Genomic DNA, 23,710 nt, shown 5'->3' with positions numbered 1-23,710 from the left:
TATTAAAAGTATGAAGCTGGTAAACTGTTGCTGTGTTATTAACAAGGTGTCTTATACTTATTGATTATGAGGCAATCAAACGCTTCAAGCAAATAATTTGCTTGGGTTAGGTTGACAGCAACTGAAAGACTTTATTAGGAGCTGGTATACAAGTCCGGATGCAACCTAGTTCGTACCCTGAACAGTTCGTACCCTCAGTTCATACCCTGAAAAGATATTTTCAGGATATCCGACACCCTTTTCAGGATATCCGATACAGGACACCCCTTTCGGATGCAACCTAGTTCGTACCCTGAACGGTTCGTACCCTCAGTTCGTACCCTAAAAAGATCGAGAGAAAAAATTAAAAAAAGCGGAAGTCGCTAAAAAAAGCGGAAGTTTCCGCAAACATTTTAAAATTTTCCCCCTGAAAAGATCGAGAGAAAGATAGCACAAAGCCGAAGTCGCTGATCCCTAACGCTAACCCTTGCTCATCGCAGTTTCCGCAAACATTTTTCCGCAGTTTCCGCTAACCCTAACTATAGACTAATCTATGCTCTAACCCTAACCCTCGCTGATCGCAGTTTCCGCAAACATTTTTTCATAGTTTCCGCTAAACGCAGTTTCCGCTAACCCTAACTCTGACCATGGAGTAATCTATGCTCTAACCTTTGCTGATCGTAGTTTCTGCAAACATTTTTCCGCAGTTTCCGCTAACCTTTACCCTAACTCTAACCGTAGAGTAATCTATCCTCTAACCCTCGCTGATCGCAGTTTCCGCAAACATTTTTCTGCAGTTTCCGCTAACCATCGAGTAATCTATGCTCTCTAACCCTAACCCTCGCTGATCGCAGTTTCCGCAAATATTTTTCCGCAGTTTACCAGTTTCCGCTAACCCTAACCCTCGAGCTTGTTTGCGGAAATTCCGATCAGCGACTTCGGCTTTGTGCTATTAAACTGCGATCAGCGATTTTGGCTTTTTTAATTTTTTCTCTCGATTTTTTCAGGGTACAAACTGAGGGTACGAACTGTTCAGGGTACGAACTAGGTTGCACCCTACAAGTCCCCCCCCTTCGGTAACTTATGACAAAGAGGAATTGACCAAACCATGTGGATTGAAGTGTGTGAACAGTAAAGCAAAGGAAAAGTAGTTTCACCCTATATGTTTGGTCGAGTCCTGTCTTTGTCATGAGTTACCAAGGGGGGGGGGGGGGGACTTGTATACCAGCTCCCTTTTTTAGACTGTTTCTAAGGTACACAGATAATAAGACATTTTGTTTTTTCCATTGTAATGTATATTGTCAAAAATTAGTCAAGATGAAAAAGACATCACAAGCTCGACGAAAAATTCAAGGTGCATGTTTTGTGTTCAAATCTGTCAGATGTATCATTAGTCTATTTTTTTGTTTATGAGAAATCATTAAATTGTTTTTGTAAAATTCTGAAGTAAGTAACTTTGATTTTCAGCAGTTAAACATATTCACTTTGTTGTTGCAAAACATATAAAAGAGATAGTAGCTTATGTCAAAAACCAGCTAAAACATTCCACAGTAATATTTCAGTTTCATTCTAAATAGTGTTGTATCACTTTTTGATGTTATTGTGTTATATCAATAGATTTGTTTCAAGTGAAAGAGGGTTTTTAGGGCTTGATTATATTTAATCTTTTTTAATAAAATCAGTTAAATGATTTTTTCAGTACCGTAGTATTTTAAAACAACACCAGTAAAGTAGGCTGATTTTTAAATTTGTTAAGCATCATAATGTTAATTTGTTCTTCATTGTATTAATCCAACAATGCCAACATTTTATATTGTATTAACACTTTTCGTTTTTTAACAATTACCGGTAATGCTGTTCTAGCAAATCTCCTGTTTTTTTTGTTGTTTTCTTGTATCCAGATTTCTATCTGGCAGTTGAAGATTTAGATTAAGTGGATGGAAAGGCAAGGAAGCCAATGTTCGTGTCTACTTTTATTCATTCAAGTGTCTTACCAAAAACACTGCTACATGCTTTTTCTTGCTCCTGAACGGTGCCAAACCGACACTCTTTCGAGGGTCATACTAGGGCTCTTGCTACTCGGCTATGCAGGTATTTCTTGCAATACAGTAGAAATAAAAAGAAAAAAAATGGCTTAAGTTTGAAAAAAGGGAAATCACTTCCTGCCTTAGTGGGAGACCTTGGACAAGGAAGCTAGGGCTTGTAGTCAAGAGTGTAGAAGCTGGTTGCAAGGCATAGGCAGGCTGTAAAGTGATCACTGTTGATTTTTATTTAGACTTGATGATATTTATGTATAAAAAATAATGAGAGTGTTCAGGTTTAAGGCGCATCTTCTAAGATTGGGATACTTCTTCTCCACCGGTACTTTCCAGAACACCACAAGTTTTTGGTCTGCTACTATTCGAAGAATCCAATTCAGAGAAGTTGATTCAGAGAAATCCCAATTCGGAGAAAGTGTTTTTTGAGACTTCTAAAATCTCACAGCTGAATCTGTTTATTCTAAGGAATTAGCTTATAATATAAAGAAAAAGATGGCAAAACCGTAATGGTATACAGGCCTCGAAATTCGTTTTTGTTGACGGCGGACAAACGTGTCCGGTCTGAGCAGCTATCTCGGCGGACACACAAGTTTCAGCGTCGATCGTCATGCTTAATCACTTTATCTTGAAAATTCTTCGCCATTTGAGAACTATAACTGCGGTTTAGAAGGCTTTTTAAATTTTCAGCGACATCACTCTGAAAGGCTTTCATCAGACCAACAACATGCGTTTGAAGAGTCAAAGCGCCGTGTAGCTGCTTACCGCACAACTGATTAACTTCTACCAAACGAGGTCGTGTGGCTTCTTGCGTCACAACTCACAATGCTCTGGGCACGAGTCGGAAAACTTCTACACTAACGCTACTATTTTCTGCTGTGCAGTTTCACTAGGCTTTTTTCTTTAAGTTCATTTTTGCGTGTCATGTGAGCGAAAGTGAATTTTCCCTGAGCCTTTTCTTTCTTACAGTAATACCAAAACTTAACAAATTTTGCTGCATCTTGCTGTAATAGCCTACTCATACTGGTATAATCTAATTTTGTAACCAACCTTGCCTTGTCAATATTACTCGGAAATCAAAGCAAGAAATTGTGACGTAAAACTTGAACAAAGTTGCACTGATTAGTGTGGAAGTACTCGTACTCCCGTTGATTCTTAGCGAATTATTCACCTTTGTTACGCTGATTCAATGTCATCAATCGTTGAAGCAATGTAAAAATCGAAAGTTTTCCTGCTTGAATGGAAGCTACTCAGACAACAAAATCTATCATGTTTACATTGATTCAACGTCTGCGTCTACATTGAATTAATATAAGAATGATAGATTTTCTTGTCTGGGTGAGAGATACAGAATTCACATTTTCTAGATGCGCCCTAGAAATTTGCGCAGGAAATTACATTCTTGCAACAATTGTTAGGACTATGCAATGACGATTTGTATCGCTAGTTCCTGTGTTATTTCTCGGCGGACAAATATGACCGATCTAGATGGTACTTCCCGCGGACAATCCGGACATCACATGCTGTGACGGACCGCCGTGTCCGCCGTGAATTTCGAGGCCTGGTATAAGACAATAGACAACATGCATGCAAAGATCTGATTCCAAATTACCCATCCAACCTCATTTTTTTCGAGACCTCCTGGTGCATTGTTTCGTTTGTGTACAATTGTTTGTGTATATACATGTTTTGTGTGCAAGAAACAATTTGTTCTGCATGTCTGCTGTATGTTGTACATTCGTCTACATCAGTGCTCTTCAACAGGGGTTCTGTGGAACCCTGGGGTTCCGCGGAACATGAAGTGGGGTTCCGTGAGTTTTTTGATGCGTCATTCCGATTTCTTTAGATCACTGCACCGCATTCATACTCCAAGTAGACCATTTTGTTAAACAAGAGGTTGAATGCAGTCAACAACCGAATAAAACATTGATTTAATTATGGCGTCACTTGCTATTTATTGTTATTCTATTAACAAGAACGTTATTGTTGGATCACAGTCATAGAATGTTGCCCATGTAGAGATCACAGAAGTACAAGCAGACTAAGTAGAGTAGAGACTACAGACTTGAGCTGCTGTTGAGTGTTGAGCCTTTGTGAGAATAAAGTAAAAACAGTGTTTAACCAAATTTTTGTTAGTGGGGTTCCGTGACAAACGCGAAAGTATATGAGGGGTTCCGTGTTGACAAAAAGGTTGAAGAGCACTGGTCTACATTAATATTTTTGCACTTCAAAAATAAATTTCCTTGCTTCATTTAACACTTCAATTGATATGTTAAGGAAGTATCAGTTTCACAAAGAAGCAGAATCCTAAAAATTTACTCCGAGATGAGGATGGCCTCAAGCAAGGAAAGATAGATGTATTTTTGAAGCCAAAGAAATCTCAAAAATCTTCTCCATGGTGAGTGTTAATGGCGCTCAATCATTTTGAAAGATTGATTGGAAGGTTTAAAATCAAACCTACAACCTGTAACTTGATTTTATGTTTTTAGTTTAAAACGGAATCAGGAAGATTGCTCTGGTCGTGAAGTCAAACGAAAGAAGGTTATATCGTTGACCATGCTGAAGCCAACTGGCAACAAACTAAAGCCACTGAACTGCATTAAGAACCCTTTGGACACTCCTATTGAGTGTATTGAGGTTTCAGACACTGATGAATATTTTACTGGGCCCAACACACAGTCCAGTGAAGCAGAAGAATATGCCACCGCTGCTTCTTCTCTCTCTTCGGAAGAGTCAGAAGATTTCATTCCAGGAAGTCCATGCTTGTACAACAAAATTTCTCCAAGACTTTCTTCAAAGGAAGAACAAAAAATAAAAGTTTCTGAAGTTGACAGTGTTGGTGTAAACGAGTGTTCAAATACTGCAAGTTTCAAAACTGTTAATAGAACTATGCCAATAGTAGATAGTTCATGCAGTCGATTGGACCTTAATGATGATAGTAACATTCCCTCATCAATTTTGCATTCCTCCGTATGTGCAGCTGTAGAGAATAGCTGTCCATCTACCGGTACATGTCTTGACACTCTTGATGATGATTTTTTAAAACAATTTCTTGGAGAAGATTCTAACTGCAGCAATCCAAGTCAATTACAAAAACCAACCCCAACATTCTGTAATACCACTGAGGCCTCAAGGTAATAGCATAAAAATGATATTTCATTGAGCTTGTTTTGATTACTAGTAGGCCTATAATTTTACTATTATAACATCTTTAAAATTCTAAAACTTTGAGAGGTAGCATTACAAGCAAATATATTATTTTTGTATGTAATCTTATGTGAACTGTGGAACAGGAATGAATATGAAACGATTCAATCAATTATTTAATTTATCAAAAAAAAAAAAAAAACACAGAAGAGACGCAAAACAATAGTAAATAGCATGTTTTTAAGTTTTGTTATAGACACTGGACAGGGAGACAACGAAACGACCATCAGGTTCACTAGTCAGTTACCATCTTGGAAAAAATAATTTTAATGATCAAACTATTCAACAATTTTACTGAACTGGTTACAACCAAAGAAAACATGAACAAGACCAATACTTCAATTAGTAACTTACGATTAATTGTCAGCTTCATAGATTTTTATACGAGATTTTTATAGAATTTGCGAGATTTTACAATGATTTTTATAAAATCTTATATGAAAAGATTAGTTTTTGTGATTGTTCAGAACCTTTGGCCACACTACTGGTCCAAATAACTTGTATGGATTTTTGCCACATTCTGTATTAGTGCGATTCACAAAATAATTATTGTTTGATTGATATTTACTGTTATGGTTGTGGATGAGTGAAGAACTTGTAAACAATGTGCAGTAAGCAGAAGGGTACATGTTCAATTGTTCATGCAGACTATGAACATGTGTTGTATTATTTCTAGGGTACATATGTCTTCCAGCTTTAAGGTATTAATTTTAAGAAATAAGGACTGGTATGGGCTTGATGTTGACAATCGCTTTTTGTAATTATTCTCATTCAAAAGTAATTGTATTTGAAGGCTTTGCGTAATGACATGTTGTCTTTACATTGGTTTGCAGTCTGCCCTCAAGCAATTCTCTTCATTCCATCAGACACAAGGTAGTCAGTGTTGGTGAGAGCGTTGATGACCATGGATATTTGTCAAAACTGGTGCACCTGAAAAATAAAACTACGTTGGCTCACCGTAAAGTTGTCTTGTGTGATGATTGGTACGTTCATACTTTGAAGAACGCTCTGAGTTGTATTTAACTGCTTGATAACATTGTGTTGGAATTAGTTTTAAATGTTCAGTAAGCTTTGGCTTTCAAATCTCTTATTTTGTTCGACTTGATAATAGTTGTTACTCAATGTTGATACTGCAAAGTTTTGTAACGTTTGCATTGTGCATTTGAAGTTTGTTCATCCCATCATTTAGTTCGTTTTTATGTTGAATTTCTTTCATAACTTCCAAAGTAATTACTGACCTGCCAAAGAAATACATAGGCTCGATATTTTCAACACTTTATGGTCGCAGAGTAAGGATTGTTTCTAACTTTCAGGGCAAACTGTAATGTAGAAGAAGGAGACATTGTCAATTTGATACAAGATGTCAATTCAGTTCAATCAGCTGCTGATGCTACATTGAAAATTAATTCGAAAGAAAATCTGCTGGTCCTGCACCCGGACCGGCTGATCAGTGGAACAACTGTGTCAAACGCGCTTGGCTGCGCAAGACGGGCTGTGCTCTCTGAACGGTTTAAGGTATTTATGTAATTTACTCTTTAAAATAAAGATGAGCTTGTATGTCACATTCATATTTATGATTTTTTTAATTTGTTGAACATATATGTCAATAGGTTGATAATTGAGAACAACGGGGTGTTTTGTGCAGAACACAGAGTTTGGGGATTCTGACAATGTCAGTAATGTCATGTTAGTTGGAACAATCGTACATGAAATATTTCAATCAGCAGTCAAACGTGAAAAACCAATTAAGCGTGAAGAGCTGACAAAATTTGCTCGAGACATTGTCTGCAGCAGAAGATACTTCAGCGATATGTAAGTGTGATATGTAGCCATGCTGTTGAATACTTAGTTGCAAAAGATACTTTGTCAATCAATATTACCTTTCTCACTTCTGACAGCAAAGCACTTTTGCCTTTCTACCTGGAATCACATCAGGTAGTGTAGTGATTGCAATCTTGTTTCTTCTAGCTAGTACAGATAGCTCAGCTGATTAGCGCGTGACTTCTGGAACGAAGAAGCCTCAAGATCAAGCGGTGCTGGTTCGAGTCTTCGGGTGTGCGCTTGAACAACGCATTCTAAGGACTGCTCTTTATTCAGCGTCATCTAATGGATGGAATAATTTTCCGGCAACAAGACTTCGACAATCGGAAACTTCACTCTGTCAATCTCGGTGACTGGGCCTGCGTCAGTGATTCAAGCCTCTACAAGTATGCGAAGCTACCAGGATTAAGCTCTGCAAGAAGCTTTCCCAGTCCGAGGATAAAGATTCAATCAATCAATCAAACCATGGTCAAAATTTATACAGCAAGAGCCAAATTACAGTATTTCCACACTTGAGAAACTTTGAATCGAGTAATGCAAATCATAAATATGTTAATGAAAGCGTCTGTAAGCTGCATGTAGAAGCTGGCCTGGCATCATTAAGAGGCCTTCTGGCCTTGTCATTGGCTGCACTTCGAAATTGTTTTATCTCCAGGATTTCTGTATGTTCAACACAAACCGAACTATTGAGTGAAATAGAACCCTACCTTCCCCGCATTGAGGCCTGGATATCGGAGTATTGCCGCGATCGAACAACAATCGGTCGTGGTATGGTGAACATGCAGCATTGTGATGCTCAAAGTACAAATTTGAATGGGAAAACACTGAAATATCCGGCCAGTGTTGCCATGACACAGGTTGGTAATTTTGTTTTGTGGTTAGCTTTGATTGGATTCAAGTTTATAAGATTCTTATAAAACTTCCAATTGCTCTGTTGAACAAGGTCATGGAACTTTTATATTTATCAACTATTTCTGGTAGTTGTATTTCGGGGCATTTAATTGTGATGTGTCAGTGGCCACTGCTGTGTGATTGTGAAGCCCGCTGTGCATTTTCTGCGTCACTGTTACCAATCATTCTTTACTATGAAAATCAACCGAGCACTGTGTTATATTTCAAAATGTCATCAATTATCAAAAATACCACATACCAATGGATAAGAAATTAACACAAGTGATTGGATCCTAAAGTAGGGTGCAATAATAGAGTCTCCGACAAGCCAGCGGTTGTAAACTGAGCAAATAACAGCTGATCAAGTGACAACTGAGCTAGTGAGCTAACAACATTTCAGCAAGTGGGTGAAGTTGGCAACTTGACATGTCCCAATCCAGCAAATTCAGTTTAGCAAGCGATGACCAAACAAGTCCGATGCTAAGTGAAAATCTTATTTGCTGACTTCGAGAGTACGGTAGCTGAAATGTACTTGCTGGGTTGTCGCATGCCGAGTGGTCTAACGACCTCAATACAGAGGAACATCCGCTGAATGATTTGCGCCAATCTAATAAACTAGCTTGCTCACATTCACACCTGCATTACAGATTGTTGACATTGAGGAGAATGTCTGGTCTTCTCGTTTCGGTATGAAAGGAAAGATCGACGTGACAGGAAAATTTAAAGTCAGGAAGAAACATGGCAATGAAGAGTTCACAACGATCATGCCTGTAGAGGTGAAGACTGGTCGAGAAAGTCATTCCATGGAGCATCACATACAAGTGAGTCAGCCTATGTTATTATGGTCTTGTGTCAGTCATCCTCTAACTCTTACCTAACACGTGGCTTGTTTCTATTCTTTCAGATGTAATGTAAGTATTTTTGTGATATCAAACAAACTTAAATTATAACATTGTCGCGGTGCATAATACCCGGGAAGCACCATTGTCCATTGCATTGTATTCTGGCATCCGGGTTTACAAGCCCAATCCGTCTAGCACTGTAGCTCCCATAATCACGAATCTATTTAAAAAAATTGTCAAGGCTGCAAAGCCTAAGTTCTAAGAAAGACCCTGGATGAAAACTGCTTCTAAGTTCGTGGATTTTGTTGCCTAGATTTTCGTTGTTTTCTTCTTAACATTAATGTGTCCACGGATCTACTTGAAACTTTCCACAGACTCTTATGATTCGTGGGCCGCACTTTGTAGTTTTGGAACCAATGGTTTAATGGGTTACCTCGATGCCTCACAATTACTCGTTGTCAAAAACTCCTCGATTTTAGAGCCTTTAGTTTCATACCGAATCCGCAGGTGGCGATATATTCGATGTTTTGTGACGAGAGGAGAAACGTCACTTCCGCCTCGTCCATCCCAGCCAGTCTGCTCTTGTACTTGAAAACGGGCGTGACGTCATGCAAGCCACTCAAGCGTGTCGACAAGTGTGGTGTCCTCACCATCAGGAACCAGGTTAGGATTTGTGGTGATGATCGCTATCATTAGTAGGCGAGTAAGAAGTGACATTGGACCCGGACCTTTTTGATAACAACCATTTTTTGGTTGCAGGAGGCTTGTCTGGTAGTCAAACCGACGATTCCAAAATTCGGCAAAAATCGGACTTGGGGAACTGCCCCAAAACCGCGTTTTAAATTTTCATAGCACGCCATCTAGCGGTTGTAAATATTTGCTCTAAGTAAAATGCAATTTAGGAAGCATATACACGTAATTAACACTCACAAAACGATAAGTATATTAATTTTTTTTTTAAAAGGTTGTGATCATGGGTGTCGGCAGGGAAGGGGCACTTAACCCCCTCCCCCAAGATTATGATTTTACATGTAATTTGCTTGCAAGAGTGCAATTTTCAAAATTGGATTCGCCATCCACGCAAACACTTTCTCATAAGGTTTTCAACCAACTCTACTTCGGTTTTTTGATTTCTCTAAATATTTTTGCGCCGTAGGCGCAACAACCACTTACATCATACGTTAATAGTAATTTCTTTCACAATTTTCGCACCTCACCACTCACATGTTACTTCAAATTTAGAACTTTTCTTACCTATGTTGCAGCTTACAAGATGAATTTGGCTTCAAAAATTGTGCCCACCCAACCCTCGCTTCTCCCCCACCCCGCATTTTTTCTGCCGACCCCCATGTTTGTGACGTATTTGGCCATTTATTACAGTCTAATTATTTCCACGCAATTATACTTGCCTACGTTAAAGTGTAATTCAATGTAGGCTATATGACACTTCAACAACATTAGCAACTGAAACAAATGGGGATACAACGTTGGCAGATGTAGAATCAACGTATAATAGAAAGATAAACATCAGCGATTTGAGCAATTAATTTTTATCTGGAGACAATTTAATGTCGTTTATTCAGTACTATTGCTTTGCTTCAACAGTAAAGGCAGCGTATATTTAAGATATGCGTTCACTTTCATTTACAAATCATTCGTTGCAAAAAAAATATTTTACTTGCAAATACCACCACAGTAACAATTTGAGGTCCCGTTCTAGAGATGCAACCATTTTTATTAAATTAAATATACTTTTACACTCACAGCTCTTGAGTAGCCTATCTAATGCTTTAAAAGTGATGAATTTTCACACTGAGCTTCACAAGCACAGTGAATACTGCATTTAAAGCCTTTCTTGGAGCATGCTTGGAGCAACCACAAGATGTGCATGAACGTTTAGCGCTCCTGCAGTTGCACCTAATTTCTTTTAGAAACATTTTGGGTGCACATTCATTATCTGTCATTATTGGGACCAGACCAGAAGCTGTTTCCTTGTATCCATAGAAAATATAGGATTCAGCACAGTTTTTAAATGACGCCATGTTGACACTTGATGATGCACACGAAGGCTGTGAAAGTAGCATGCTCTACTTGTTGGAGACATTCTTTCAACTAATATATACTGTATTTTAGGGATACAGCATAATGGTAACGCAATAAATTCAAAGTATTCATGGAAAACACTTGCTTGTACAGAATTTAGAATTTTTTCCACTCCTGGAAATGTCTTTTCTTTTAAAGCTTCCTTGTTTCCGAAGGCAGCACATTTACATTGCACTTTGTCCAGGTCTTTCAAGATTTTAAAAACTTTTACTTTTCCCGTTTCGTAAAAGCAGGATGTTGTATCGCATCCAGAGAACGAGTGGCAAAATAGGAAAGATCGGCACATATTTTCTCCGAGAGCAAGCTGAGCTCGACGGATGGAAATTTTTGCGTTAGACGTTTTCATATAAATGCTGTTTCCGCATGGTGCGTGATAAAGCAAAAGGATGAGTATATCAGTGTCGTCAGCCATCACAGTTAGCCTACTTGACCATAGGCTTCATGTTCTTTCAGAACCTTACGGACGATAGCAACATCAGCGTCTCTTTCTCCTTTTTTCGCCCCGATAGCTCAATTGGTTAGCGCATCACTTCTGGAACGAAGAAGCTTCAAGATCAAGCGGCGCTGGTTCGACTCTCGGGGTGTGCACTTGAGCAACGCACGTTAAGGACTGCTCTCCATTCAGCGGCATTTGATGGATGGAATAGTTCCCCGGCAACAAGACTTCAACAATCGGAAACTTCACTCTGTCAATTTCGGTGACCGGGCCTGCGTCAGTGATTCAAAGCATCTACAAGTATGCGAAACTGCCAGGATTAAGCTCTGCAAGAAGCTTTCCCAGTCCGAGGATAAAGATTCAATTAATCAATCCTTCGGCCTTGTCCACAGTAATTCCATTACTACTAAGATTATCCTAGACTAGAGTAAGTTTATGAATTTTTGCTTGTTACGTTTATTTGATAAAAACGCTGATTTATTTGCCGGGATGGGTGTGTCTAAGCGAATTGCAACGTCGGGACAAGATGTGGTCAGCTTTATGCGCTTTTGCTCTGCTCCTTTGATTGTTTCAATATTGTCAAAAACAACGCTGATATTGGTATTTTTCCGGCGTAGAAGATATTGAACGAACATTTCAAGCAATTTTTTTATATTCCCAACTTTTGGCCAGGGAAGTCGGTGAATGAGAGCACAGCCACCAAATACAGACGAAATACAAGATAATCGATAGTGCACAAAATATCCTCATTTTGCAAGATTATGTATTTGGACAATGCAGATGTCTGAGATTTTCGCATACTTCTGTTCCGTCATCTGAGAAAAGTGATGGTGGAACATTGGCAAGTTCATACGAAAATTTGTCCGGTTCCAGTGACCCCTGCAAACAGGCTATAGACAGTAATTGTTGTGAAACATTTCGGTGGATGACATGTGTATCTCTTCATCTCCACATTTTTAGGTTTTTTGCATCACGGCAAAGGTACTTGCTTGGTCAGATCTTTTTAGCGAAATCTCTTTCAGTTTCTTTCCACATATTTTGTGAATAATATCGTTACCAATAATAATTAAAGCGTTATATGCATTTACACGAGTATCAGCAATAATGCCCTGTTGAAACGTTGTAGCCTACAAATCTTCTCCATTATTTTTGGCAAAGATTTCGATGCATACACAGTTTTCCATAAATCATCTAAACCACTTCTTTCCATCAGTTTGCACCGTGCTTCGAGAAAGGACATCAGTTGATGAAAACCACCCGGTTGTAAGTGAACATTTTTAAAAATACCAAAATTGTCCTGTTTAATTTTGAATGCTCTGAAGTAGAGGGGTTGGTCAAACGTTAGCGGTGCACAAAGCATGCTCATTGCTCATTTGTCTCGCTTGGTCTTGAACGAATATCATTGTATTGTAAACAGCTTCATCTGTTGCGGGATTAAGCGCTATCATAGGAATAAATGATACTGGCGAAACCTGAAACTCACCTTTAACTACATTAGCCATGAACCCTTGCCATTGTACTGGCTTACAATTGAATATGTTTGAATACAGCCATAGAGTGTCAAGCAATTCATGGTGCGTAAATAACACGGGAGAGGCATTCAGCTGCTTGATTCGTACGTCTTTCCAAGTAGCCTACCTGTCTTTGAAGCAGTATACGACTTGACTAAATTGCCAAAATTGCCTGGTTTCAGTGTAGTTCAGTTGCACTGACGTGTCGTTTTTCAATAACTAGTGGTCGAGTTGCCATTATTGGTGTTTGACAATTTATATTACCCATCACATGCGTTGTATCATGAGCTCATGACCTGTCAAAGCATCTTCGTTAAAATCGAAGTTATCTGTTACCCACTGACAGAAAGAGCCGGGATGACTTGTAGAGTCCATTACCTCATCCATATTATCACCATTCGCTTGGCTTACCGTAGCTGATCGTTTAAACGCTATTACTTGACCATAACTTGCACAAAGACCAAGGGATGATAATAGCCTACATCTAAGATCTTGTGACCTGATGTACTCGATCTTGAGACCTGATCGAGTACTTGTGACTCGATCTTGTGACCTGATGTATAAAAATGCCAATTGACAATAAAAGTCTGGCGACATTGCATCGACGAAAGAATGGCTACTTATGTAACGACCTATTTCTTCAGATAAGTATTTTTGTGCAGGTTAAATCATTGCTAAATTTTATGTGCCCGTAATTTTCATGTTCGTCAGATACGTTGCAACAGACGAAATTACATTTTCCGAAATCAATCTTAGTTAATTAGCGTTTTGTAGAATTTTACAACCATACACTGTGGGATGCCACAACGGGTAAGGCGTTGGCATTCCAATTATGCAAACCTGGTTCGACTCCCGTCTTCAGCTGGCTCCATGCGCGATTTGTGAGTGTGGCAAGGAGGAACAAACCGCAGACCACACCATCTGTAACTGCGCCATCTACCATGCGCCAAATGGTGTGCGTGGTCTGCGTGAACTGGATGACGAATCAATCCAATGGCTGCTCGACACCTGCCCAAACATCTAAACCGCGTCGCCGCCACTGCCCATGGGTGGTAAAAGGCAGAGCCCCTCGACCCCTGGACTGGCAAAGAAGGTTCAAACGAAGAAGAAGAAGAAGCTGGTTGTTGAAAACACTGCTCACCTCTACCTAGGGTGTAATAAATTGGGTGGGCATAATTGCTGCAGGAAAGGCGGCCGAGAGAAAGGAACTGGCCACCTTACTATCCTTAGTGCCGAAGGCTTAGTACAATGAGAACCTTATCTTACTATCATCGGAGACTAATTTCTATTACATGAGGCATTCAGCAAACAAAACATGTTATTTTGCGTCAATTCAACGTCGCCAGACGTTGAATCAACGTAAAATAGTAAATTTTGCTGAAGGGTAATTCTAGACACGATGTTGATCATCCTTGTTTCACTTGAAATTCTGGAATTAGCACGACAGAAAATACATGTTTTTCTTCCACTAGATGGCGCACCGATCAATAATTTCCCCAGTCAAAAAGGCCTTTCCCCATGTCCGAATTTTGCCGAATTTTAGATTTGGGGTGTCAAACAGGTTACCCATCTTGTTATGAAGAAAAATGGTTGTTATCAAAAATGTCCGGGTCCGGCTATTTTTATATCAATTCTTACTCGCCTATAGGATTGGATGCCGTAAATGTGTAAATAAGAAATGAGTCGGCCATCTGACTCGACCTCTATGTTGCTGTCAAGCCAGTCAACTTGTCATTGGCATCCGGCCCGTCTTTTGGAATTCTCGTGCGTTTTACAGACTTTTGCAAAGGCTGTTATTATCGTTAGTCTCGTCAACCACACGTGGAATGTCAATGCAGACAGTTACTTTTCAAGCGTATGATGTTATGCAACCGTGCATGGCTGGTTAGAATTCCAGAGGTGGGCATCAGCTACTTTGAAAGTACCACGCCACCCTCAACTCTGACTAAAGTAGCGCGCGCTACCGATCGATAAAAGTAGCGCGCTACCCGCTACTTTTCTCTTAAACGGACACATCACTTTGTGACGTCAAAATGACCTTGCAAATGAATGTCATCATTCGTTTGCACTGCCATTTCAAGGTGGTTATAGAAAAACGTTCTAGGTGAAATTTATTGTTACGTATCTTTCAAAGACACGAGCATTTCAAATGAGAGTCGCTGAGTCCTGTCCACTTTGGCTTCCGTACGTCTTTTTCAACAGATAAAAGTCTCTCCACAGCAGCACTGGAAGGAATGGAGATGTTGTATTTAATTAATAGCGTTTTAAATTGACACTGGAAATTCTCAAAGACTTGCTTCTGTCTAAATTCTAAAAAAATGCCTCCACAATTAACTTTTCTTTCCGTACTGACGTTTCATGCGATGACACCAACATATCAAAAAATTCATTCTCGGAGTCGTGACTGGTGTTGGTGTCAGTCACTTTTGTCGCTATCAACGTGGCTTGACGTTTCCTGCCATTGTCGAATGATTTCTACCTTGATTTTTTACGCATTATTGCCATAAAAATCTCCAAAAACGAGTCATTTTTTACTTTAAATTGAAGCGTAGGGGGAGTGCGACTGAAAGAAATGTAGCGCCTCTCCGCTACCGCTACATTGAAAAAAAACCTTGCTTACCCCCAACCTCCATTTAAAGACCGGAGTGGTCTGGATGACCGGCTGCCTCCACCCAACAACTAACAAGTTCGGTCAACCCGGGTTTGACTTAAGTTCTCTTTGCAATCTGTAGCATGTAGCTGTCCTCTGCCTACTCCGCCGACCTGTCTGTCACTGGCGTCAATGTCAGGAGTGAGGGCCAAAACTACCAGCGGGACCTGTTCTGGTACTAACAGTTCCATCCCTGAAGTAAGCTGCTACCTCTCCTGCTGACATCGTGGGTGCAGTTTAAAGTCATACCCAGGACAACTTTGTTGGAAATGTCACTTTGACTATTAGCGCGTTACTATATTTTCAGATAGCTGATTTTTTGACGAAAGATGTTGTATCGACGTCAGAAGATGGTGTTCCAAAGTACCACACCGCACCATTCCCACCCACCATAAGCAACAGCAGGATATGCGGGAGATGCTCGCAACTTCGCAACTGTGCCCTCGTACACAGGTTTGTTACTAATGCCGTCGAAACGCAAATGTTGCTTTAACGTTATGTTACATTAGTTTCGCGTTTTTTTGCCGGTTTTGAGTACTAGCTAATTCTATTCTTGATTTTTTCAATATTTTTCAATACCGTAGTTTACTTTTCTGAAAGTGTTCACGCTGAATGTGAAGTTGTGAACATTGCAGCACGGCAATTGAGCGTGTATGTAGCTGGAGCTTGTTGCTTCGAACAAGGGGTCCACGTCTTTTAGGCGCAGACAGTTAGGTACCTGCCTATTTGGCAGGTACCTAACTGTCTTCACCTAAAAGACGTGTACCGGAACATAAGATCGTTGTGAAATGCAATCAATTTGTGTGGTGTAAAGCACCATCGCTAGTCGTACCTTTGTTGTAGGTCAGTGGACCAACGTCAGTCCTCAATCCGTCCCACCGCCGAGCTGAAGGATATGATGAATCAGCATTATATCCATCTCTCCGACGATGACTTGGCATATTTCGACCATTGGATGACGTGTGTATTGTTGGAATGCAAAGTGACAATGAAACAAAACAAACAGCTCAGACTGTGGCTGGACTCCCCTAATGTCCGGTGAGTGTCTTACACTGCGGCTAGATGCTGGTTCTTTTATTGTAGTTGCAAGATGACATATATAGTTCAGGCAAAACCGATGCTGGTCATCATCCATTCTTGGTTTGTTTCTCATAAGTGGAGATGGATAATTTCTTCCACGCAGCAACTGTCTTCTTCTTATTTTTCCAATTCCATCTGTTTATTGAAAATGTCCTTTTTTGCTTGTGATTGCATCATTTATCAAGCAAGTTTTGTTTGCCGTTGCCCTGCACAGCGCTCAGGAGCGTGGTTTGTAATATGGAAGTTGGGTTGTTACTGTCCTTCATTGTTGTAAGATAATATTTTCATTGAATCCTTCTTGTTTCCAGTTGTTCCGAGGGACGTTGCCTTACTGGGATGAGATTGGCTGGAGATGCAGTGACAAGTCCTCATGGGGGAGTTCTGCTCCAAACATTCAAAAGGTGGGTGGCTTCCCTTTAGTTTAGGTTAATGGTGGTCTAGTACTGTGACGTCTGTTTCGTCACACCAAGTAACTATTGATCTTGTGACATCAGAGTCATTGCATTGTGTCATTTTGCTTTGTCTTGCTTGGTTCCTTCAATACATTGTGACGCCATGATTGATCTGTGGACTTGTAGTGGATATCACTCCGCGTTTTCCAGATCCGACGACCCGGACTCCAACAAGGCGGTGTTCGAACAGGGGGAGACGGTGCTGATCAGTGGAGCGGAACCCCAATTTATTGGCATGGCAACAGGAAGAATAGATAAAGTCACCCAACATTTCGTCACAGTGGCAATAGACAGGTGGGATTGGGCTGACAATTACCTGCATTCGCGTTAGTTGATTACAACTTTCCTTTCTCCGTTTCTTCCGCAGTTTATGCTTCTGTGTTGCGCCACTTTGTATTAGACCGAAGCCCAAATGGTAGATGGCATCTGTTTTATCTCATGAGGATATCAATTATGCCGAGTGCTGAAACATTGGAACTAAAGCTGGTGTGCCCTTCAACATCTTTAATATTTAACGGTAAATTTGCTTGCAGTCAACTGACAGCCACACATGAACTTTGACCCTTCTCGTTTTTGCTTGAAAGAACTGGTAATCATCGTTAACATCCAGTTGTCTGTTACTGCAGGGACTTGTCCGGTTATGAAGAGGAGATGGTCTACAGCATTGACAGACACGTGTGGCTATCACAGATATCGGTTCAAGCGTCATTATCAAACTTATCCATCCTCATGGATGACAACCAGCAGTGCAACAGGCTGCGCGGACTTATCGTTGGACACAGGTTTATTCAGTTTTGTATCTTTTTTATCTTTGTTGTCAATTTGAAAATGTGCTCAAAGACACTGTCCTCCAGGGAGCCGACATTTCAGAAGAGTTTGGATTTCCTCCCTCGGACCTCCAAGGATGCTGTTGCGTCCATGCTCCGTGGCCTGAACAGGACACAGAGGCAAGCCATTAAGAGAGTCTTGCTGTGTAAAGACTACACTCTGGTGGTCGGTGAGTTTAATTGTTTCCGAATAGTTCATCGATTGTTCTTTTGAAGTAATGGAGCGTATGTTCGTGTCACGATTCGCAGCTTGAGCACAAGGAATCGCCCGAATACCGACCGGCAACTGCTCAGCTCCCATGTATTGTATCGTAGTGGACTCGCAACCAATTTTCCCCTTTATTGAACGGAAGCTTCTTTGATCTTCTTATTAATCGTCATATGATTATTGGTTTGTTGATAAGTTTAATTAGCCTCTGAAAGGCCAACCTGATGTTATTCTCGTGCTAAGAAAGCCTCGTCGCTTGTTATAAATCTGGTGTTTTTGATATTTGGAGTTTTACGTTGTGTGCATAATAAATAACATCATTGCCGTGACGTCACACTTACACGCGCTGCCACTAACTATCCTGTCATCAATTGCTGGACTGTTCTTTCGTTTGAACTGCTCGTGGTGATATTCGAACCAGAACCTCTTGACCAATGCGTTTCCTTTCACGAATCTACTGACACGTTCCGTTTAACATCTTCATCTCTCCTCCAGGAATGCCAGGGAGCGGGAAGACCACGACCATCGTCTCCATGATTCGCATCCTTCTGCTCTGTGGCCTGCGTGTCCTTGTGACGTCATACACGCATTCCGCAGTGGACAACCTGCTGGCGAAACTGATCAAGTACAAGGTGCTTCTGGCGTCGTTGTTGCTGCTGGCGCGTTGTCAACATTTGCACTAGTAGCTTCTGTGTCGATTGAACTCTGGGTGGTGTACATTTTAGAGGCGTTGAATTTATTTTAATCATTTTGTGTCCTTCACCGCCAACTTATATCAAGTCTGCAATGCCGTGACGTATTGTCACAGATTTTCAGACCTGAGCTGCCTCAAACAAATTTATTTGGACGAAACGAAACTGCTTTAACAAAGGTTGATCGAAACGAAATTTAATTCGAACTGAAAGCAACGGAAATTGACATTGAAGCGATAACACTAAAAGATCGTAGGGAATGGAATTTATTGGGATCCTACCCTTGTGACCGTGAGAAGTGGGGATCCGATATGCAATCTGCCATGCGTGCAGCTAGCCAGTCATCTGGAGTTGGGACTAAGGTAAAGGTGGTCCCATACTTGATTCAAGTGTCGGGAATGAGAAGATAAGGTCCTCATTGTACTAAGCCTTCGGCACTGAGGAGAATACGGTGGCCAGTTCCTTTCTCTCGACCGCCTTTACTTCAGCAACTACGCCCACCCAGTTTATTAAACCCTGGGTGGGGACTACGAGTGTAGAAATGCCCCCCAAAACCGACACGTTAAAAAACAAAACCCGATGATGACGAAGCGATTCTTGTTTCTCTGTCAAAGTAAACTTTTTAATATTTCAATCGTTCAACTTCAGGTTGATTTTCTCCGATTGGGTAATTCCTCTCGGGTCCACCCTTCTGTTCAACCATTCACAGAGGAGTATTTGTCACGTGATTTCAAAGAAACAAATCAGTTGAAAGACCTCTATGACTCAGCGGTAAGGAATACCAGCCACTACAAATTGTTTGAATACTGACGTTTGCAAATGTTTTTGGGTCGCCTTGCTCGCAACAGCTCAGCCTTGCAAGCGAAAACTGTAAATCTCTATGACCGAGCCGCGAAATTTTTTTCCCACAAACTTTCTGTCTCATTTGCATATTTTTGTTAGGGTAGCCATTACTGGTTACCGCGCGGCGCGCGTAACTGTTTTCACCGATTCATTTTTTTCGCGCGGTTTTCAAAGTCAGCCGCCAATTTTCGCCCTCCAGGTCCAAATCTAAACATTGAACTTGAAAAAAAACGTAGCCTGGAGAGTCTCCAGTGGAGACACACCTTGTCTAGTCAAGTTTAAAAAAGTTGAGAAAAGAAATTAATTCTGGTCACTCTAAAAGTAAGATTTTCCGAATTAGAATTAGCCCTAACCTTAAGAATTAACTCTAACCCTACTTTTTTTGAAAAGCTTTTGTGCACCGCAAAAATAATTTAAAGAAAAAAAAGTTGTCTTCGATGGGCGTCGAACCGTTGTCCTCACGAACATAAGGCAGAAGATGAAACTACTGAACCAGACACGCCAACGAAATACGTTGCATTCACACGGTATTAATACAAACTCCATGCGAAGTAACAGAAAGTTCGTGAGAAAAAAAAATTCGTGGCCTGCGTCAGTGATTCAAAGCCTTTACAATCAAGCGAAACTGCCAGGATTAAGCTCTTCAAGAAGCTTTCCCAGTCTGAGGGTAAAGATTTCAATAATCGCTCCAGGAATGGCACCAGCACCAAGCTTTTGGTGAAATGCATCAAAACTAATAATTTTAATGACAAGTTAGTCGCCATTTGGCGTCTAGCTAGAGGAGCCACGTCATTCGTTGATATCCCGACTACAACGAGCAGCTCAGTCTCGGTTTTTACTGGCACAAAAAGATCAAATAATAATTGGAGCATAGTTGGTATTTGTTGCTGAATTTGCTTTTCGTATGGTTGCTGTACAGTTGTGGCGATAATGGTGAGGCCCACAGAAAGGCCAAAACTGATGTCTACTTCTGCATTGTAGATTTGACTGCTAAAAGTTAAGCAGCAAAGTTTAAAAAGATAATTGCAACTGTACTGGCGCAAAGTGAAGTAAAAAAATACTTCGAAAAAGACAATGCTTAGTAACTGTTATCTCTAAGCCAAGGGTTCCCAATCTTTTTTACACCGTGGCCCCCTTTAAACATTTTGAAAAATCAATGGCCCCCTTATTTTTTTCAACCATTTGAAAAAATTAAGAAACGTCATTTTTACTAAAAAACTTGTTTGTACACTGTACAGTAACCGGTAAAGACTATTTCGTGAAGATTTGGGCAAAATGCACTTGTATTTTTATTAATTTTAAATTTATTTCTTTTGTTATATAATGTTGGAGTGGACTTAGAGGTGATAAATTAAAAGAATTATTATTTTTCAAATTTTTTCATGGCCCCCTTGACAAAGGCTCATGGCCCACTAGGTTGGGAACCCCTGCTCTAAGCTAAACGCCTAATGACCCAGTTGTCCGAATGGGGCCAGTCTGGTGGTCGAAACGTTCTGTCTGTTGGTCATTCTTGCCAGTGATGCTCTCGACTGCCGAGAACAGTCGCACTGTTGCAGTGACGTAAATTCCACTAAGAAAATCGTCATCAGGGGCTTCCCCTCCACTTTGTGTTACAGCGAGTTGTCGGCTGCACCTGTCTTGCTGTGACGTCACACGTGTTCTTTGCCATGCCTGGTCACGCCCGACCGCTTTTTGACGTATGCATCGTTGATGAAGCGTCACAGATCACACAGCCGACGTGTTTGGCGCCTCTAGTGCACGCGAATCGATTTGTTTTAGTCGGTGATCACAAGCAACTACCCCCTCTAGTGGTCAGTCATGAAGCAAAGTGAGTCGGTTGAAACTCCACAAATTTATTGTTTTCTTTCTTTGTGGAATGCGTCAAACGGACAATTGAATTGTCAAAGACTTTGTGTTGGCAATCCTCCTAATGTTATGCTTACTTACTTTTCCAGGAACATGGGAGCAGATCAGAGCTTGTTCTGGAGGTTGACATCTCACGCCTCCGCTCTATGCGAGCTCACCCTGCAGTACAGGATGAACAGGTGAAGAATCGTCTCAAAACTGTTTTCACAACTTTCAAACGTTTGTTGTTGTTCATAGCGTTACAACCTTTGCGGCGTGATCTACATTTGCATGCGGCATCCATCCTGACAGACACAGCAAGCATCGCCCTCGGTGGTAATACGTTGTATGACGTTATTTGATTTGCAGTGACATCATGGGACTGAGCAATCACGTGACATACGAGGGCAGACTGGAATGCGCCCATCCATCCGTCGCCGTGGCAACCGTCAAGCTCGATCGGTTTGAAGCAGTGAAGCGTGACATTGAACCGTCGTTTGATTGGCTGATCAGAACACTGGATCCAAACGTGTCTGTCGTGTTCCTGGATACATCGAAGGTAACCGTCGTGTTCTGAGGTTGTTGCGCTACAGACTTGGACAACTAAATAATTCTAGTAGTCTAATTCGATGAATTAGAGCAAAACGTCAGTAATTCTAATCTCTAATTCTAGTTCTCGGTAAAAACTTGTTTGCTCTAATTCTAGTTCTAGGTAATCTAATCTCCAGTTTTTCTAAAAATTCTAGTTTTTCCAACAGTGCTTTTCAGCAAATGAAAGGAAACCTCATGCAAGGAAAATGCAATAAAACGATGACTTCACTGCGTTTCTGCCCATCAAACGTTTCTGAGCGTCTTGTCTCTCCCAACGTGCCGACTGATTTTTCATGATTTCTTGTGGGAGTGGATCTTTCTATATTTTTAAATCCACAAAGTAAATAACCGCTCCAATACACCACATACAGAGAGTTTTACAAAAAGCAACTAAATTTACAACCACCACTGCATTGGTCGCTTGGCAGAGATGGATGGGCTCGCGTCTGATCTGCTTTAATTTCCTGTTTCTGCGCTTTTCAGGTAAACTTCGACGAAGATCAATTGGTTGTCAACGAAACGGAGGCGGGGCTGGTTGCCAAGGTGACGAGTTGCATCATTGAGGTACGTGCTGGCGTAGCGTCATTGGATAAATTTTGTATTTTTTACACAGGCTTGCATCTCACTTTGTATTGTTCCAGGCTGGTTGCCATAGCAGCGACATCGGCATCATCGCTCCCTTCCGGAAGCAAGTCCAACTTCTGGAGGAGCAGATCACCAAAGGTTAGTTTCATTGGCGTCGCGATTTTTGTGGCAGTCATACACCACCAAGACAACAAATCAACCGTTTTAGGTGTCTGTGTTGCTGCTGATGCATTGTGTCGTCATAGTTGTACAATGTGCAGACTTATGGCAGATGACGCATTTCAACCTGACGTTGTTACGTTGCAGTTGCGCCACCTGGTGTCGAGGTGAACACGGTTGACAAGTACCAAGGAAGAGACAAAAGCGTCATCATCGTCTCATTTGTGAGGACCGGGAATGGGCGAGGAGAGGAAAAGGTGCTTACCAGGGTTGCCAAGTCTTTGTATTTTTGTTGCATAAGCATAAGAGTGTTAACTCTGATCCAACCGGAGCAGGTGTAGGACCTTCGTTCGGTTGATTGCTAAAGTGTCTAACAATGCAATTATTTCCAGCTTCACAGTGAAAGTGAAGTTGGAAACGAAGATTTATGTTTTACGGTGTAACATTAATCTTTTACCCTGCCTACGCATGGATGGTGCCTACGCATGGATGGTGCAGCTCATTAATTATGCAAACCTGATTCGACCCCTGGCTTAAACTTGTTATTGGTAAACCGCTCACCTCTACCTGAGGTTTACAGTAATAAACTGGATGTGCGTATAGTTCCTAAAAAAAGGCGGCTGAGGAAAAAAGTACTGACCATCCGACTATCGTTTGTGTCGACGGCTTAGTATAATGAGAAGCTTGGGTCAAGTATGGGGTTCACCTTTACTTACAAATTTAAAGGAATTTGTTATTTCCTTCCAGAAGGGGGAGCTGTTGTGCGACTGGCGTCGACTCAACGTCGCGATCACTCGAGCGAAACACAAGCTTGTCATGGTTGGCTGCACACGGACGCTCATTCAATATCCCCCATGCAAGAAACTCATTGATCACCTCATCGGTACCGACATGATAACGTCAGTATGACGAAAGCGCACATCATAGATTTTGTCATCACTGCCATTTTCAA

The 23,710-nt window shown here is 40.9% G+C and overlaps 1 protein-coding gene across 6 annotated transcripts; it reads left to right on the top strand.

Annotated features, from left to right (window-relative positions):
- Positions 1-1,227: 1,227 nt before the first annotated feature.
- Positions 1,228-23,667, top strand: LOC145768157 (DNA replication ATP-dependent helicase/nuclease DNA2-like). Of its 6 annotated transcripts, none has more exons than XM_082579630.1 (25): positions 1,228-1,333; positions 4,293-4,413; positions 4,505-5,149; positions 5,419-5,460; positions 6,056-6,205; positions 6,536-6,737; positions 6,868-7,034; positions 7,699-7,900; positions 8,582-8,755; positions 9,284-9,439; positions 15,784-15,929; positions 16,320-16,514; positions 16,865-16,957; positions 17,159-17,302; positions 17,635-17,790; positions 17,863-18,005; positions 18,539-18,675; positions 19,384-19,506; positions 21,195-21,406; positions 21,534-21,623; positions 21,793-21,982; positions 22,498-22,578; positions 22,656-22,737; positions 22,906-23,015; positions 23,485-23,667. In XM_082579630.1, the coding sequence occupies exons 1-25, from the start codon at positions 1,297-1,299 to the stop codon at positions 23,665-23,667; spliced, it is 3,981 nt and encodes a 1,326-aa protein (XP_082435756.1). In that variant the 5' UTR covers positions 1,228-1,296. The 6 variants fall into 6 exon arrangements, 5 of the variants coding, with proteins under 5 accessions (XP_082435756.1, XP_082435754.1, XP_082435753.1 ...); XM_082579628.1 differs by lacking the exon at positions 1,228-1,333 and adding an exon at positions 1,476-2,070 and having other exon boundaries at positions 23,506-23,667; XM_082579627.1 differs by lacking the exon at positions 1,228-1,333 and adding an exon at positions 1,476-2,070.
- Positions 23,668-23,710: the final 43 nt, after the last annotated feature.

This window comes from Aplidium turbinatum, chromosome 4 (genome assembly GCF_918807975.1).
Source record: "Aplidium turbinatum chromosome 4, kaAplTurb1.1, whole genome shotgun sequence".
Classification (NCBI taxonomy): domain Eukaryota; kingdom Metazoa; phylum Chordata; class Ascidiacea; order Aplousobranchia; family Polyclinidae; genus Aplidium; species Aplidium turbinatum.
This window is presented reverse-complemented; position numbering and strand designations above follow the sequence as displayed.

Excerpts from the sequence above, each read along its gene's own strand:
- LOC145768157 (XM_082579627.1), top strand. The coding sequence starts at position 1,917 with ATGGAAAGGCAAGGAAGCCAATGTTCGTGTCTACTTTTATTCATTCAA. Across the intron at positions 6,738-6,867 it reads TGCTCTCTGAACGGTTTAAG|AACACAGAGTTTGGGGATTC; the intron begins GTATTTATGTAA and ends TGTTTTGTGCAG. Across the intron at positions 17,303-17,634 it reads GTCACAGTGGCAATAGACAG|GGACTTGTCCGGTTATGAAG; the intron begins GTGGGATTGGGC and ends CTGTTACTGCAG.